Here is a 13983-nt window from a genome sequence, read left to right on the forward strand (position 1 = left end):
CGTCACCGCCTCCCCGATCCCCATCCTATCACCGCCTCCCCCCAATCCCTCTCCCATCACCGCCTCCACCCGATCCCCCTCCTGTCACCGCCTCCCCGATCTCCCTCCTGTCTCCGCCCCCCCCCCGTCACCATCACCCCCCGATCCCCCTACCGTCACTGCCTTCCCCTGATCCCCCTCCATTCACCGCCTCCCCCCAATCCCACTCCCGTCACCGCCCCCCCGTCACCATCTCCCCCCGATCCCCCGCCCGTCACCGCCTCCCTTGATCCCCCTCCATTCACCGCCTCCCCCCGATCCCCCTCCCGTCACCGCCTCCCCCCGATTCCCCACCGTCACCATCTCCCCACGATCCCCCTCCCGTCACCGCCTCCCCCCGATCCCACTCCCGTCACCCCCTCCCCCCATCCCCCTCCCGTCACCCCCTCCCCGATCCCCCTCCCGTCACCGCCTCCCCGATCCCGCTCCCGATCCCCCTCCAGTCACCGCCTCCACGATACCCCTCCCGTCACCGCCTCCCCGATCCCGCTCCCGATCCCCCTCCAGTCACCGCCTCCACGATACCCCTCCCGTCACCGCCTCCCCGATCCCGCTCCCGATCCCCCTCCAGTCACCGCCTCCACGATACCCCTCCCGTCACCGCCTCCCCCCGATCCCCCTTATAAAAACAAAAAATTGCGGATGCTGGAAATCCAAAACAAAAACAGAATAACCTGGAAAAACTCAGCAGGTCTGGCAGCACAGGCGGAGAAAAAAAGAGTTGACGTTTCGAGTCCTCATGACCCTTCAACAGAACTGAGTGAATATAAGGAGAGGGGTGAAATATAAGCTGGTTTAACCCCACCTTATATTCACCCAGTTCTGCTGAAGGGTCATGAGGACTCGAAACGTCAACTCTTTTCTTCTCCGCCGATGCTCCCAGACCTGCTGAGTTTTTCCAGGTGATTCTGTTTTTGTGTTGCCCCCGATCCACCCCCCACCCCTTTAAGTTTTGGACTGAACTATACCCGGAAGTGAGGTCAGTTCCAGCTCCAGTGTGTTCTGGGAATGAAAATAGTGGTGAACTCGGTGAGGAAACTTCGAGTCAGAGTCTGAGATCAGATGGAGACGGTCGGCCCAAATAACCCGAACCCCGCGGTCAAGGTGAGCGGGGAGCCGCGGGTCAGGGAGAGTGTGGTTAATGTGGGGCTACAGACAGGGAGAGGGTAAATTAGGAGAGGAGATGGTGATGGGACAAACAAAGAAACTAATGCTGATTCTCGCGGAGGTTTAAATTGGAGAAACAGAGACTGATATCAGAAATCTAGATCAGACATCCAAGTCCATGTTGATTTTGGAAGTTTGTAAAATGCTGAATGTAAAAGATGAGTGTTTGTGTTTCTCCAGCTTGTCTTCAGTTTCATCAGAACGATGTAGGAGGCCGAGTTCAATCAGGGGGACAGTCTGGAATTTGCCCTCCTGACCCCCCTCCCCCCCCCCCACCAAGTCTCCTCCTGTCCTGGGTTTGGGCTTCTCCGGACACCATTTGTCCTGGATTTCTCTCCTCTTGTCTCCAGTTGATCGAGGTTGGTTTGTGTCTATGCAGCCAGCACATTGTGCACAAGCTGACACTGCTATGAGGGAGAAGCCCTGTCCAGCATCAGCACCACTCTCCTAGCTTCGACTGTTGCATGCCTCTCAGGCCTGTGTCTGGGGCGTCAGTCCATCACAGACTGAGGGAGCTTTCCAGCAGGCCTGAGGGGGAGGGGAGTGGTCTGTGCCAGCCTGAGTGTTAGGGGTTCCAGGTAGGGGAAAGGGACCATGGGGTGAACCAGACTGTCCTTCAGCTCTCACCAGCACATACCCTGCCCCTTGGGCCTCATGCACCCCCCCCCCCCCCCCCAGCAGAATGTCCTTTATTTTAATCCCTCTGGAGTTGCCCCATCCTGGTGGGAGTGGGGTTGTGATAGGCGACCGGAAGTTTGTGGTCACATGGGCTGAAGGGCAGCGAACCCTGTCAATCAAACTGAGAGAAGTGGAAGTTAAATCCCTTCCACCTGGGAGAAGAATTTGAGAGTCTCGAGCCTGCACTGAGAAGCGCAGTGGGTGGTAGAGTCGTTGAAGATTGGAGCAGGGTACTGCAGAGGAGCTTGTTTAGTCCTCTAATTATTCTTTTTCCCCTTTGCCCAACCTCTTCCAATGCCCTCCAACACTAACAGTTAATGACCCAAACCATTTCTTTTTTTGTCATGATGTCTAGTCCCTCTGCTGTCATCCTTCACCAGGACAGCCTGTAAACTCACTGTTTCTCGAATGGGTGCTTACTGGAGCCCTCCAGCACTATCACTGTTCCATACTGTGTTCTCACATTAACCACTTCCTCTTTAACTCCACTCACTTCCTCCAAATAAAACGTATTTCTGTGGATACAAGCCTGGAATGCTGCTATTTTATGGCTTTGCTCCGGTCCCCTCTTTCTCTTTTTCTGGTACATTGATGACTGTGTATGTGCCACTTCCTGCTCTCACCCTGAACATGAAAAATTCATCAACTTTGTTTCTCTTACCTTCAGCTGGTCCATCTCAGACTCCTCCCTTTCCTTCTCAACTTCTCTGTCTCTATTTCTGGGGGTTGGCTATCGACAAATATTCACTATTAGTCCACAGGCTCCCACAGCTACCTCGACTGCACTTCTTTATATCCTGCTTCCTGTAGGACTCTTCCATTCTCCCAGTTTTGCCATCTCTCTCATATCAGTTCTGACACTGCCACCTTCCATACCGTTGTTTCTGATATTCTCAGATACTGAAGCAGTCTGTATCCAAGCAGCAAAACCTGGACAATGTCCAGGTTTGGGCTGACAAGTGGAAGTAACACTCATGCCACACAAGTGTCAGGCAATGACCATCTCCAACAGAGAGAATCTAACCATCATCCCTTGATGTTCAATGGCATTACCACCACAGAATCCCCCACTATCAACATCTTTGGGGTTACCATTAATCAGCTATATAAATACTGTGGCTATAAGAGCAGGTCAGCGGCTGGGAATTCTTTGACGAGAACTCACCTCCTGACTCCCCAAAGCCTGTCCACCATCTACAAGGCACATGTCAGGAGAGTGATGAAATACTCTCCGCTTGCCTGGATGAGTGCAGCTCCATGAACATTCAAGAAGCCTGACACCATCCAGGACAAAGCAGCCCGCTTGTTTGGCAGCCCACCCACCACCTTAAACATTCACTCCCCCCATCACCGACGCACAGTGGTAGCAGTGTGTACCATCCACAAGGAACTCATCAAAACTCCTTTGACAGCAGCTTCCAAACCCACAACCTCTACCACCTAGAAAGGCAGCAGATGCATAGGACCACCACCACCTGCAATTTCCCCTTCAAGTTGCACATCACCTTGACTTAGAAAGATATCACCATTCCTTCTTCGTGCTGGATCAAAATCTTGTAACTCCCTCCCTAAAAGCACTGTGGGTGTAACTAAAGCCACATGAACTTCAGCATTTCATTAAATAGCTTCTTGCTATTGTGTGTCTGAATGACCTATGTGAGGATACTTCTACTTTGGTCACTTATAGATCAATGTCCAAACTTCTTAGGCGGCCCATCGGGATTGAGAATGACTTGCTTCCACTCTGGTTCAGTGAGTTCTGAGATGGTTGAAAGATCCAATGTGAGATCTGCAGACTCTGCCACATGCAGGGCAGGTGGTGCTTGTAGGGTTGGGTAAATTGGTTGTCTGGAGGTTTGTGCACTGTCTCCGAAGCCTTGATTTCATTTCTGCATGTTCCTGAGGAAGTCTTTCAAGATGTTCGGTGCTATCCCAAATGAACCTTCTCTGTTTTGATCTGTCACAGGACACAGTCTCCCATGAGCTGGCAGGGATGTTTGACTTTTTTGGGGATGCTTTGAGGATAGTGATTCTGCTGTCCTTCAGGGTGTCTGCTGTCAAGACCAGGTTCTGAGTAGACCAGTTGATTCGGGAGGCATACAAACAACAAGTCCTGCCCAGTGAAGCTGGCTTTGAGTGATTAGCATCTTGATGCTGGGTGAGTTGGCTCTGGAGAGGACACTGCTGTTGGACGGCCTTTCTTACCACCAGATTTGGGGGATTTTGCGAAGGTACCACTGGTGGTTCTTCTCGAGTGTTTTGAGATGCCTGCTGTAGGCTGTCCAAGATTCAGAAACATATAGGAGTGCTGGGATCACTGCTGCCCGGTGAACCATAATCTTAATCTCAGGTTTGAGATCCTGCTCCTCAAATATTCCTTCCCTCAGTCGTTTGTAGGCTGAGATGGTACATTGGAGGCCATGGTGAATTTCATCATCTATGTTTATCTTCTTGAGAGAAGGATCCCAAAATATGAAAAATGGTCAACATTTTTCCAGAATCTCTCAGTCCCTAATCGATGCAGGGACGTGTTGTGCTGTGGGAGCTGGTTGAAGTGACACACAGCTAGTTGGGTGAGTCACTTGGCAATGGCTTTTGTAAACAGTTAATTTGTGTTCTCAATCTCTTCCAACTGTCCAAAGTACAGGCCATTGCTGGATAGAGTGTAGAAACATTAAAAAAAGCAGCAAATAGGGACAACGGGGGATAAAATAGTATAATGGCAAAATTAATGGCTCTTTACTTAAATTCACGTAGTATTCGGAACAAAATAAGTGAATTATCGGACAAATAGAGATTAATGTATGATCTTATAGCCATTACAGAGATATAGTTACAAGGAGATCAAAGATGGGAACTAAATATTCAGGGATATGTGACTTTTTGAAAGGACAAGCAGGAAGGAAAGGGTGGCTTTGTTAATACAAGATGGAATAAGTATGATAGCAAGAAATGATATTGGATCCATAAGGGTGGAGGTAAGAAATAACAAGGGGATGAAGACACTAGTGGGAGTAGTCTATAGGCCCCTTAACAGTAGCTATGCTATCGGACAGAGAATAATTCAGGAAATAATGAGGGCATGTAAAAAAAAAGGCAGTATATTAATCATGGGTGACTTTAATCTCCATATAGATTGGGAAAATCAAATTGGCAGAGGTAGCCATAGAGTATATTTGGGACAGTTTCCTAGAACAATATGTTGTGGATCCAACCAGGGATCAGGCTATTTTTGTTATTTGTTTGTATTTTTGATCTGGTAATGTGTAAGGAGGCAGGTTTAATAAATGATCTCAGAGTAAAAGATCTGCTAGGGAACAGTGACCATAATATGGTGGAATTTAGCATTCAATTTGAGAGTGAGAAACTTGTTCGGAAAAATCTGTGCTAAACTTAAATAAGGGTAATTACAAAGAAGTGAGGGCAGAATTGGCTGGAGTGGACTGGGAAAGGAGTTTAGCAGAAAAGATGATTGATGAACAGTGGCAGACGTTTAAGAAAATAGTTCATGACTCACAACAAAGATATATCCTAGTAAGGAAGAAGGATTGTAGGAAGGGGATAAACTAACCATGGGTAACCAAGGAAGTTAAGGATACTTTCAAAGTGAAAGATAAAACATACAATGTGGCAAAGATTTGTGGTAAACCACAGGATTGGGAAAGTTTTAAAACCAACAGAAGATGATCAAAAGAAAATAAAGAGGGAGAAAATAAACTTTGAGAGTAAACTAGCAAGTAATATAAAAACAGACAATAAGAGCTTCTTTAAATATATAAAAAAGAAGAGAGGCCAAAGTCAAAATAGGCCGCTTAGAAAATGAGGGTAGGGAAATAATAACGGGGAACCAGGAAATGGCAGAGGAGTTGAATAAATACTTTGCATCAATCTTCATGGTAGAAGACACTAATAGCATTCCAAAAATACTAAATAATCATGGGGCAAAAGGGTGGGAGGACATAAATACAATAACTATCACTAGAGAAAAAAGTACTAGGGAAACTAATGGGGCTAAAGGTGAATAAGTCACCTGGACCTGATGGGTTGCATCCTAAGATATTAAAGGAAATAGCTGTAGAGATAGTGGATGCACTGGTAGTAATCTTCCAAGGATCCTTAGATTCTGGGAAAGTCCCAGATGATTGGAAAACTGCCAATGTAACACCCTTGTTCAAAAAGGGAGGGAGAAAAGAAACAGGTAACTATAGGCCAGTTAGCTTAACATCTGTCATTGGGAAAATGTTGGAGTCTATTATAAAGGAAGTAATGGCACAGCATTTAGAAATGCATAATCTGATCAAGTGCAGTCAGCATGGCTTCATGAAGGAGAAATCATGCCTGACAAATTTATTAGAATTCTTTGAGGAGGTAATAAGCAGGATAGATAAAGGGGAACCAGTAGATGTAATATATTTGGATTTCCAAAAGACATTCGATGAGATACCACACATAAGGCTACTTAACAAGATAAGAGCCCATGGTTTTGGGGGTAGTATATTAACATGGATAGAGGACTGGCTAACTAATAGATGACAGAGAGTTGGAAAAGGGGGCAGCATTTTCAGGATGGCAGCCTGTAACTATGGGAGTGCCACAGGGCTCAGTGCTGGGGCCACAATTATTTACAATATATATTAATGACTTGGATGAGAGAAATGAATGTATTATCGCCAAGTTTGCGGATGACACAAAAATAGGTGGTAAGGCAAGTGGTGAAGATGACACAGAGTTTACAGAGGGACATAGACAGGTTAAGTGAGTGGGCAAAAATGTGGTAGATGGAATATAATGTGGCAAAGTGAGAGGTACTAGTTAGACCACACCTAGAATACTGTGAACAGTTTTGGTCCCCTTATCTCAGGACAGATATACTGGCATTTGAGGCAGTCCAGAGAAGGGCTGATCCTGGGGATGGAGAGATTTTCTTATGAGGAGAGGTTGAGTCGGTTGGGCTTGTACTCATTGGCGTTTAGAAGAATGAGAGGCAACCTTATTGAAACATATAAGATTCTTAGGGGTCTTGACCGGGTAGATGCTGAGAGGTTGTTTCCCCTTGTGGGATAGTCCAGGTCCAGAGGGCATAATCTCAGAGTAGGGGGAAGGGGGCGCCGATTTAAAACCACGATGAAGAATTTCTTCTCTAGGAGGGTAGTCAATCTGTGGAATTCTTTAACGCAGAGAGCTGTAGAGGCTGGGTTGTTAAATAAATTCAAAGCTGAGACAGGCAGATTTTTAACCAGTAAGGGAATCAAACGTTATGGGGAAAAGGCAGGAAACTGGAGTTGAGGATTATCAAATCAACCATGATCTCATTGAATGGTGGAGCTGACTCGATGGGCCAAATGACTTACTTTTGCTACTGCATCTTATGGTGTTATTATTTGGAGAGTTCCTTTTGAACATCACAAGAATTGTAGTTCCACTTTTAACGATGGATTGGGTTCATATGAAGATCAGTGGGAAGAAACATGTTTTTGACACCAGCAATTCATCATTCATTTTGATGGGGTCCCTGTTTGGTCACTGTTTAGAAGTGAAATAAAACAACTAATCCAGGGACATTGTTGAATTTTTTGGGGAGGTGACCAGGTGTGTAGATGAGGGTAGTGTAGTTGATGTAGTTTATATGGATTTCACCAAAGCCTTTGATAAGGTCCCACATGGGAGACTTATAAAGAAAGCAAATGCACATGGGATACAGGGTAATTTGATAAGGTGGATTCAAAATTGGCTTAGTTGTAGAAGACAGAGGGTGATGACAGAAGGATGCTTTAGTGACTGAAAGCCAGTGTCCAGGGATCTATGCTGGGTCCCCTATTATTTGTCATTTATATAAGCAACATAGATGACTATGTTGAGGGGTAGGATTAGTAAGTTTGTGGATGACACAAAGTTTGGCCAGGTGATTAACAGTGAGGTTGAGGGTCTTGGGCTACAGGAAGATATAGATGGGATGGTCAAATGGCTATGGGGCAAGTGCTGGTAAACGGGATTAGAAACATAGAAACTAGGAGCAGGAGTAGGCCATTCGGCCCTTCGAGCCTGCTCCGCCATTCATTATGATCATGGCTAATCATCCAACTCAATAGCCTGCTCCTGCTTTTTCCCCATACTCTTTGAACCCTTTTGCCCCAAGAGCTATATCTAACTCCTTCTTAAAAGCGTACAATGTTTTGGTCTCAACTACTTTCTGTGGTAACGAATTCCACAGGCTCACCACTCTCTGGGTCAAGAAATTTCTCCTCATCTCAGTCCTAAATGGTCTACCCCATATCCTCAGACTGTGACCCCTGGTTCTGGACTTCCCCCACCAAAAGGGAACATCCTTCCTGCATCTACCCTCTCTAGTCCTGTTAGGCTTTTATAGGTTTCTATGAGATCGCCCCTCATTATTCTGAACTCCAGCGAATATAATCCTAATCGACTCAATCTCTCCTCATATGTCAATCCTGCCATCCCACAAATCAGTCGGGTAAACCTTCGCTGCACACCCTCTATTGCAAGAGCATCCTTCCTTAGATAAGGAGACCAAAACTGCACACAATATTCTAGGTGTGGTCTCACCAAGGCCCTGTACAATTGCAGCAAGACATCGCTGTTCCTTTACTCGAATCCTCTGGCTATGCCTTCTTTACCGCTGTTGCACCTGCATGCTTACCTTCAGTGACTGGTGTACATGGACACCCAGGTCTCGTTGCACATTCCCCTCTCTCAACTTAAAGCTGTTCAGATAATCTGCCTTCCTGTTTTTGCTACCAAAGTGGATAACCTCACATTTATCCACATTATACTGCATCTGCCATGCATTTGCCCACTCACTGAGCTTGTCCAAATCACATCTCTGCATCCCCCTCACAGCTCACCCTCCCACCCAGCTTTGTCATCTGCAAATTTGGAGATATTACATTTAATTCCCTCATCTAAATCATTAATATATATTGTGAATAACTGGGGTCCCAGCACCGATCCCTGCAGTACCCCACTAGTCACTGCCTGCCATTCGGAAAAAGACCCGTGTATTCCTACTCTTTGTTTCCTGTCTGCCAACCAGTTTTCTATCCATCTCAATACACTACCCCCAATCCCATGCGCTTTAATTTTACACACCAATCTCTTATGTGGGATTTTGTTGAAAGCCTTCTGAAAGTCCAAGTAAACCACATCCACTGGCTCCCCCTCATCAACTCTACTAGTTAATCCTCGAAAAATTGCAGTAGATTTGTCAAACTTGATTTCCCTTTCATAAATCCATGCTGACCCTGTCCGATTCTGCCACTGTTTTCCACGTACTCAGCTATTATATCTTTTATAATGGACTCTAGAATTTTCCCCACTACTGACATCAGGCTGACTGGTCTATAATTCCCTGTTTTCTCTTTGCCTCCCTTTTTAAATATTGGGGTTACATTAGCTATCCTCCAATCTGTAGGAACTGTTCCAGAATCTGTAGAATCTTGGAAGATGATCACTAATGCATCCACTATTTCTCGGGCCACTACCTTAAGTACTCTGGGATATAGATTATCCACATTATACTGCATCTGCCATGCATTTGCCCACTCATTGAGCTTGTCCAAATCACATCTCTGCATCCCCATCACAGCTCACCCTCCCACCTAGCTTTTTGTCATCTGCAAATTTGGAGATATTACATTTAATTCCCTTATCTAAATCATTAATATATATTGTGAATAACTGGGGTCCCAGCCCCGGGGATTTATCAGCCTTCAATCCCATCAATTTCCCCAACACCATTTCCCTACTAATACTGATTTCTTTCAGTTCCTCCCTCTCACTAAATCTTGTGTTCCCCAACATTTCTGGTAAGTTATTTGTGTCCTCCTTTGTGAAGACAGAACCAAAGTATGTATTTAGTTGGTCAGCCATTTCTTTGTTCCCCATTATAAATTCCCCTGTTTCTGACTGTAAGGGACCTACATATGTCTTCACCTATCTTTTTCTCTTCACATACCTATAGAAACTTTTACAGTCAGTTTTTATGTTCTCTGCAAGCTTACTCTTGTACTCTATTTTCCCCTTCTTAATCAATCCCTCGGTCCTCCCTTGCTGAATTCTAAAGTGCTCCCAATCCTCGGGTCGTTGCTTTTTCTGGCCAATTTGTATGCCTCCTCCTTGCATCTAATACTATCTCTAATTTCCCTTGTTGGCCACCTTTCCTGTTTTACTTTTGCACCAGACAGGAATAAACAATTGTTGCAGTTCACCAACGCACTCTTTGAAAGTTTGCCATTGCCTATCCACCGTCATCCCTTTCAGTAATGTTTCCCAATCCATCATAGCCAACTCGCGCCTCATACCATCGTAGTTTCCTTTATTAAGATCCAGGACCCAAGTCTCAGAATTAACTATGTCACTCTCCATCTTGATGAAGGATTCTATCATATTATGGTCGCTCATCCCCAAGAGGCCTCGCACAACTAGATTATTCTTTTCTCATTACACAATACCCAGTCGAGGTTGGGCTGTTATCTCATTGATTCCTCAATGTATTGGTCCAAAAAAACATCCCGTATACACTCCAGGAATTATTCCCCTATGGTATTGTTACTAATTTGATTTGCCCAATCTATATGCATATTAAAGTCACCCATAATTACAGATGTTCCTTTATTACATACGTCTCTAATTTCCTGTTTAATGCCATTCCCAATATCACCACTACAGTTTGGGGGTCTTTATACAACACCCACTAATGTTTTTTGCCCCTTAGTGTTTCTCAGCTCTACCCATACAGATTCCATATCGTTGGAGCTAATATCTTTCCCTACTTTTGTGTTAATTTCCTCTTTAACCAGCAATGCAACTCCGCCACCTTTTCCTTTTTGACTGTCCTTCCTAAACACAGAATACCCCTGGATGTTCAGTTCCCATCTCTGGCCACCCTGCAGCCATGTCTCCATAATCCCAACTATATCATACCTTTTTACATCTGCGCGGTTGCCGATGCTCCTCGCATTAAGGCACAAAGCCTTAAGGCTTGTCTTTTTAACATTACTTGTCCCGTTCCCACTGTTTTTCACTGAGACCCTATTTGATTGTTGCCCTTGATTTCTCTGACTATCACTTTTCTTATTCCGTTTTCTGTCTTTTGTTCTTGTCTTTGATTCCCCTTCCTCTGACTCCTTGCATAGGTTCCCATCCCCCAGCCATTTTAGTTTAAACCCTCCCCAACCACTCAAGCAAATGTTACCCCTAGGACATCAGTCCCAGTTCTGCCCAGGTGTAACCCGTCCAGTTTGTACTGATCCCACCTCCCCCAGAACCGCTCCCAATGCCCCAGGAATCTGAAAACCTCCCCTTCATACCATCTCTTCAGCCACGTATATCCTGCTATTTCTACTCTGACTAGTAGGTAGGTCAGGTGGTTTTCACATGTCGGTGCAGACTCGATGTGCCAAAGGGCCTTTTTTGCACTGTGAGATTCTGACCTTCTCTCTGGCCACTTATGTTCACCTGCTCGTAAGAACTCTGAGCAAATCACCATCACAACGAGCAAGAAGAGCCTGAGAAGAGTGGCAAGATGTTTGGTTTCTCTTTGGTGTTAAGCACTGTAATTAATCTTACAGTTCAATTTGCTTTGTAATATTTTATTTGCAAATAAATTGGAACAAATATGTTAGCCTATTTACCACTTGGTGGTCTTGTTTTTCCAGCTACTACTGAATTGAAGGGAAAATGTCAAGGGTAATCCATGTATTCCACAGAATTCAAGATTAATTGTTGAATTTGTGTCCTGATCCACATGTAACAAGGAATAAAGGCTCAGGTTTCCATTTGTAAGAAATGGAAACTCATCCAGCATTAGGATATGTAATATGCACGTGTGAAATGGGCTGAATGGTGACACAGGGATTGACACTGAGCATTCTCTGCTCTGCCTGGCTTGGTTGATCATTTGATAAATTTGTGAATTTGATCATATTTCAGCATCTTTCAATTCCTTACTTCGTTTTGGGGCTGTAACTCTATTAAGGATCAGATTAAGTGATGACAGAGAAATGGAGCAGGAGAGTCACTGTATATTTGACAAAAAGTGTTAGGTAAATGATCACAGTATCACATGCTTTAATTTTTTTCCTCCTTGTTTTCACTTAGGAAGCACAGAACATACAAGAAAGTTCCGGAATTTATGAAGCTGGTCAGGAGGCAGCCTTGACAAATGAGGTAATGATGGGGAACTTCCATTACCCACCAGCAGCACCGAGCTTTCAATTGGAATCCTCCACCTGTCCCTTTGTTACTTATTTCAGCTGTGCCTCTGTGTGACATGCTGTGTTCTGAGTCAAATGGTCACAGGTTTAAGTCTCACTCCAAACACTTGAACGCATAATCCAACTGAGACTGAGGGAGTGCTGCACTGTTTTTTGGATGAGACATTAAACAGAGACCCAATCTGCCTTCTCAAATGGATATAAAAGAGCTGCTAGCACTATTTCAAGGGAGAGCAGAGTTCTCCTCAGCATCCTGGCCAATAATAATTAACAATATTAACCAGCACCTTTAAAACAAAACAGAGTGGCTGCTAATTGGTTACATTGCTGTGTGTAATTTCCTACATGGTAACAGTGACAATTTTTAGTAAATGATTCATTGGCTGTAAAATGCTTTTGGGGTGTCCTGAGCTTATGAAAGGTGCTATATAGATACAAGTTTTTTTGTCTTTTTACATTGAAAGAAATCAGACATTTATATAGTGCTTTAAGCTAATGGATTATGTCCTAGTGTAGTCTTTTTGACAGCTGATTTGCATGCAGCAAGGGCCCATATTTAGGTTGTGAATTAATAACTAACTAACTGCTGAAAAAAGAGAAATGTCAAAGCTTTTCATCTTGCACTCATCAGGACACTTCGCAAGAATACCAATATAAGGAGAAGACAATAATCCATACTATATGTTAAGGAGTGCTGATAGGTTAGCAAGTGGACTCTGTGTCCTGATGAGTGCAAGATTGAAAGCTTCGAGATGTCTCTCTTTTTCAGCAATATTCAAGTTTTATACTACCAAACAACTAGCTAATTGTTTTTCGTGGTCCTGCAGGATCTTTAACATTCACCCACGCAGAAATTACAGCAAGCCATTCAGTTGGTGTGTAGCCTCCATGTTGTTTGCCCGAGCTGCTCCCATATCCTTGGAACTCCTCCTTCATGCGCCTATCCAATCTAATCTTGAATATTGATATTGTTTCTTCCTCAAGCAATAATCTTAGAAGTGAATTCCACAGCCTCAGAAGTTTCCCCTGCTCTGTCCTAAAGCTTTTTGTACCTCTGGCCCCTTGCTCTTCCCTCAACTATTGGGCATAGTCTAAAATTTCCCATCCTTTGAGGCAGCTGAGCTCTTAGTTTATTGACTCTTCTGACAGTATAGCACCCCTTCAGTACTGCACTGGAGTAACCTGCCTACCGTGCTCAAGTCCCTGGAATGGGGCTTGAAGCCTCAACCTTCTGACTTGGAGAGGTGAAATCTGTTGATCATGCTTCCGTTTAAACAATCCAAACAACAGTACAAACAATTTCACCAAGGACCCTTACAACTGACAGCAAGATAGGAGAGAGTTTTCTCTCACCCAGTATTGCTGGTTAAATCCCAGGTGCTAGGGAAATTCTGTACTGATTGTACTACCCAATATCGCTGATTACACCGAGCTCTTACAGGAAAAGATCAGATGGCTGCTTGTAAATAGCTCTCACCTTGGTTTAGTGGTTTTATATTTTTGGGATTATATGAGGTCCTGTGACTTGCTACAGTTCACCATATCCTTGATTCTAACCTGTTGCTTCTGATAGGATCATTCGGAAGATGAGGAGGTGAAAGAGGCCAGAGTAAGAGAGACTCCCGAAGACATCACCTTCGATGCAATTGTAAATACGATAGCTTTTCACCCAACGCGGGATGTCATCGCAGCTGGAGATGTGGATGGAGATGTATATGTGTATGTATTTCACTGCAGGGTTACAATACAGTCATCAGAACAATCTCCTCAGTAGCTAGGACAGGTAAAAATGCACAGGCTCTCCTAACCACGTGAGGCCTTTTGACGTCAGCCTGCCAAAGATTCAAGGTACTACCTGTAACCAAAA

General features: G+C 44.6%; 1 protein-coding gene across 1 annotated transcript in view; it reads left to right on the forward strand.

Annotated features, from left to right (window-relative positions):
- The first annotated feature begins 1011 nt into the window (after nucleotides 1–1011).
- The window catches only part of wdr55 (WD repeat domain 55), a 35959-nt gene continuing 22987 nt past the window's right edge, over nucleotides 1012–13983 (forward strand). The window contains exons 1-3 of the mRNA XM_041205422.1: nucleotides 1012–1143; nucleotides 12001–12069; nucleotides 13690–13835. Of these exons, the coding sequence (XP_041061356.1) occupies nucleotides 1102–1143; nucleotides 12001–12069; nucleotides 13690–13835 (257 nt within the window). The 5' untranslated portion in view covers nucleotides 1012–1101. The remainder of the gene's footprint in view (nucleotides 1144–12000; nucleotides 12070–13689; nucleotides 13836–13983) is intronic.

This window comes from Carcharodon carcharias, chromosome 14 (genome assembly GCF_017639515.1).
Source record: "Carcharodon carcharias isolate sCarCar2 chromosome 14, sCarCar2.pri, whole genome shotgun sequence".
Classification (NCBI taxonomy): domain Eukaryota; kingdom Metazoa; phylum Chordata; class Chondrichthyes; order Lamniformes; family Lamnidae; genus Carcharodon; species Carcharodon carcharias.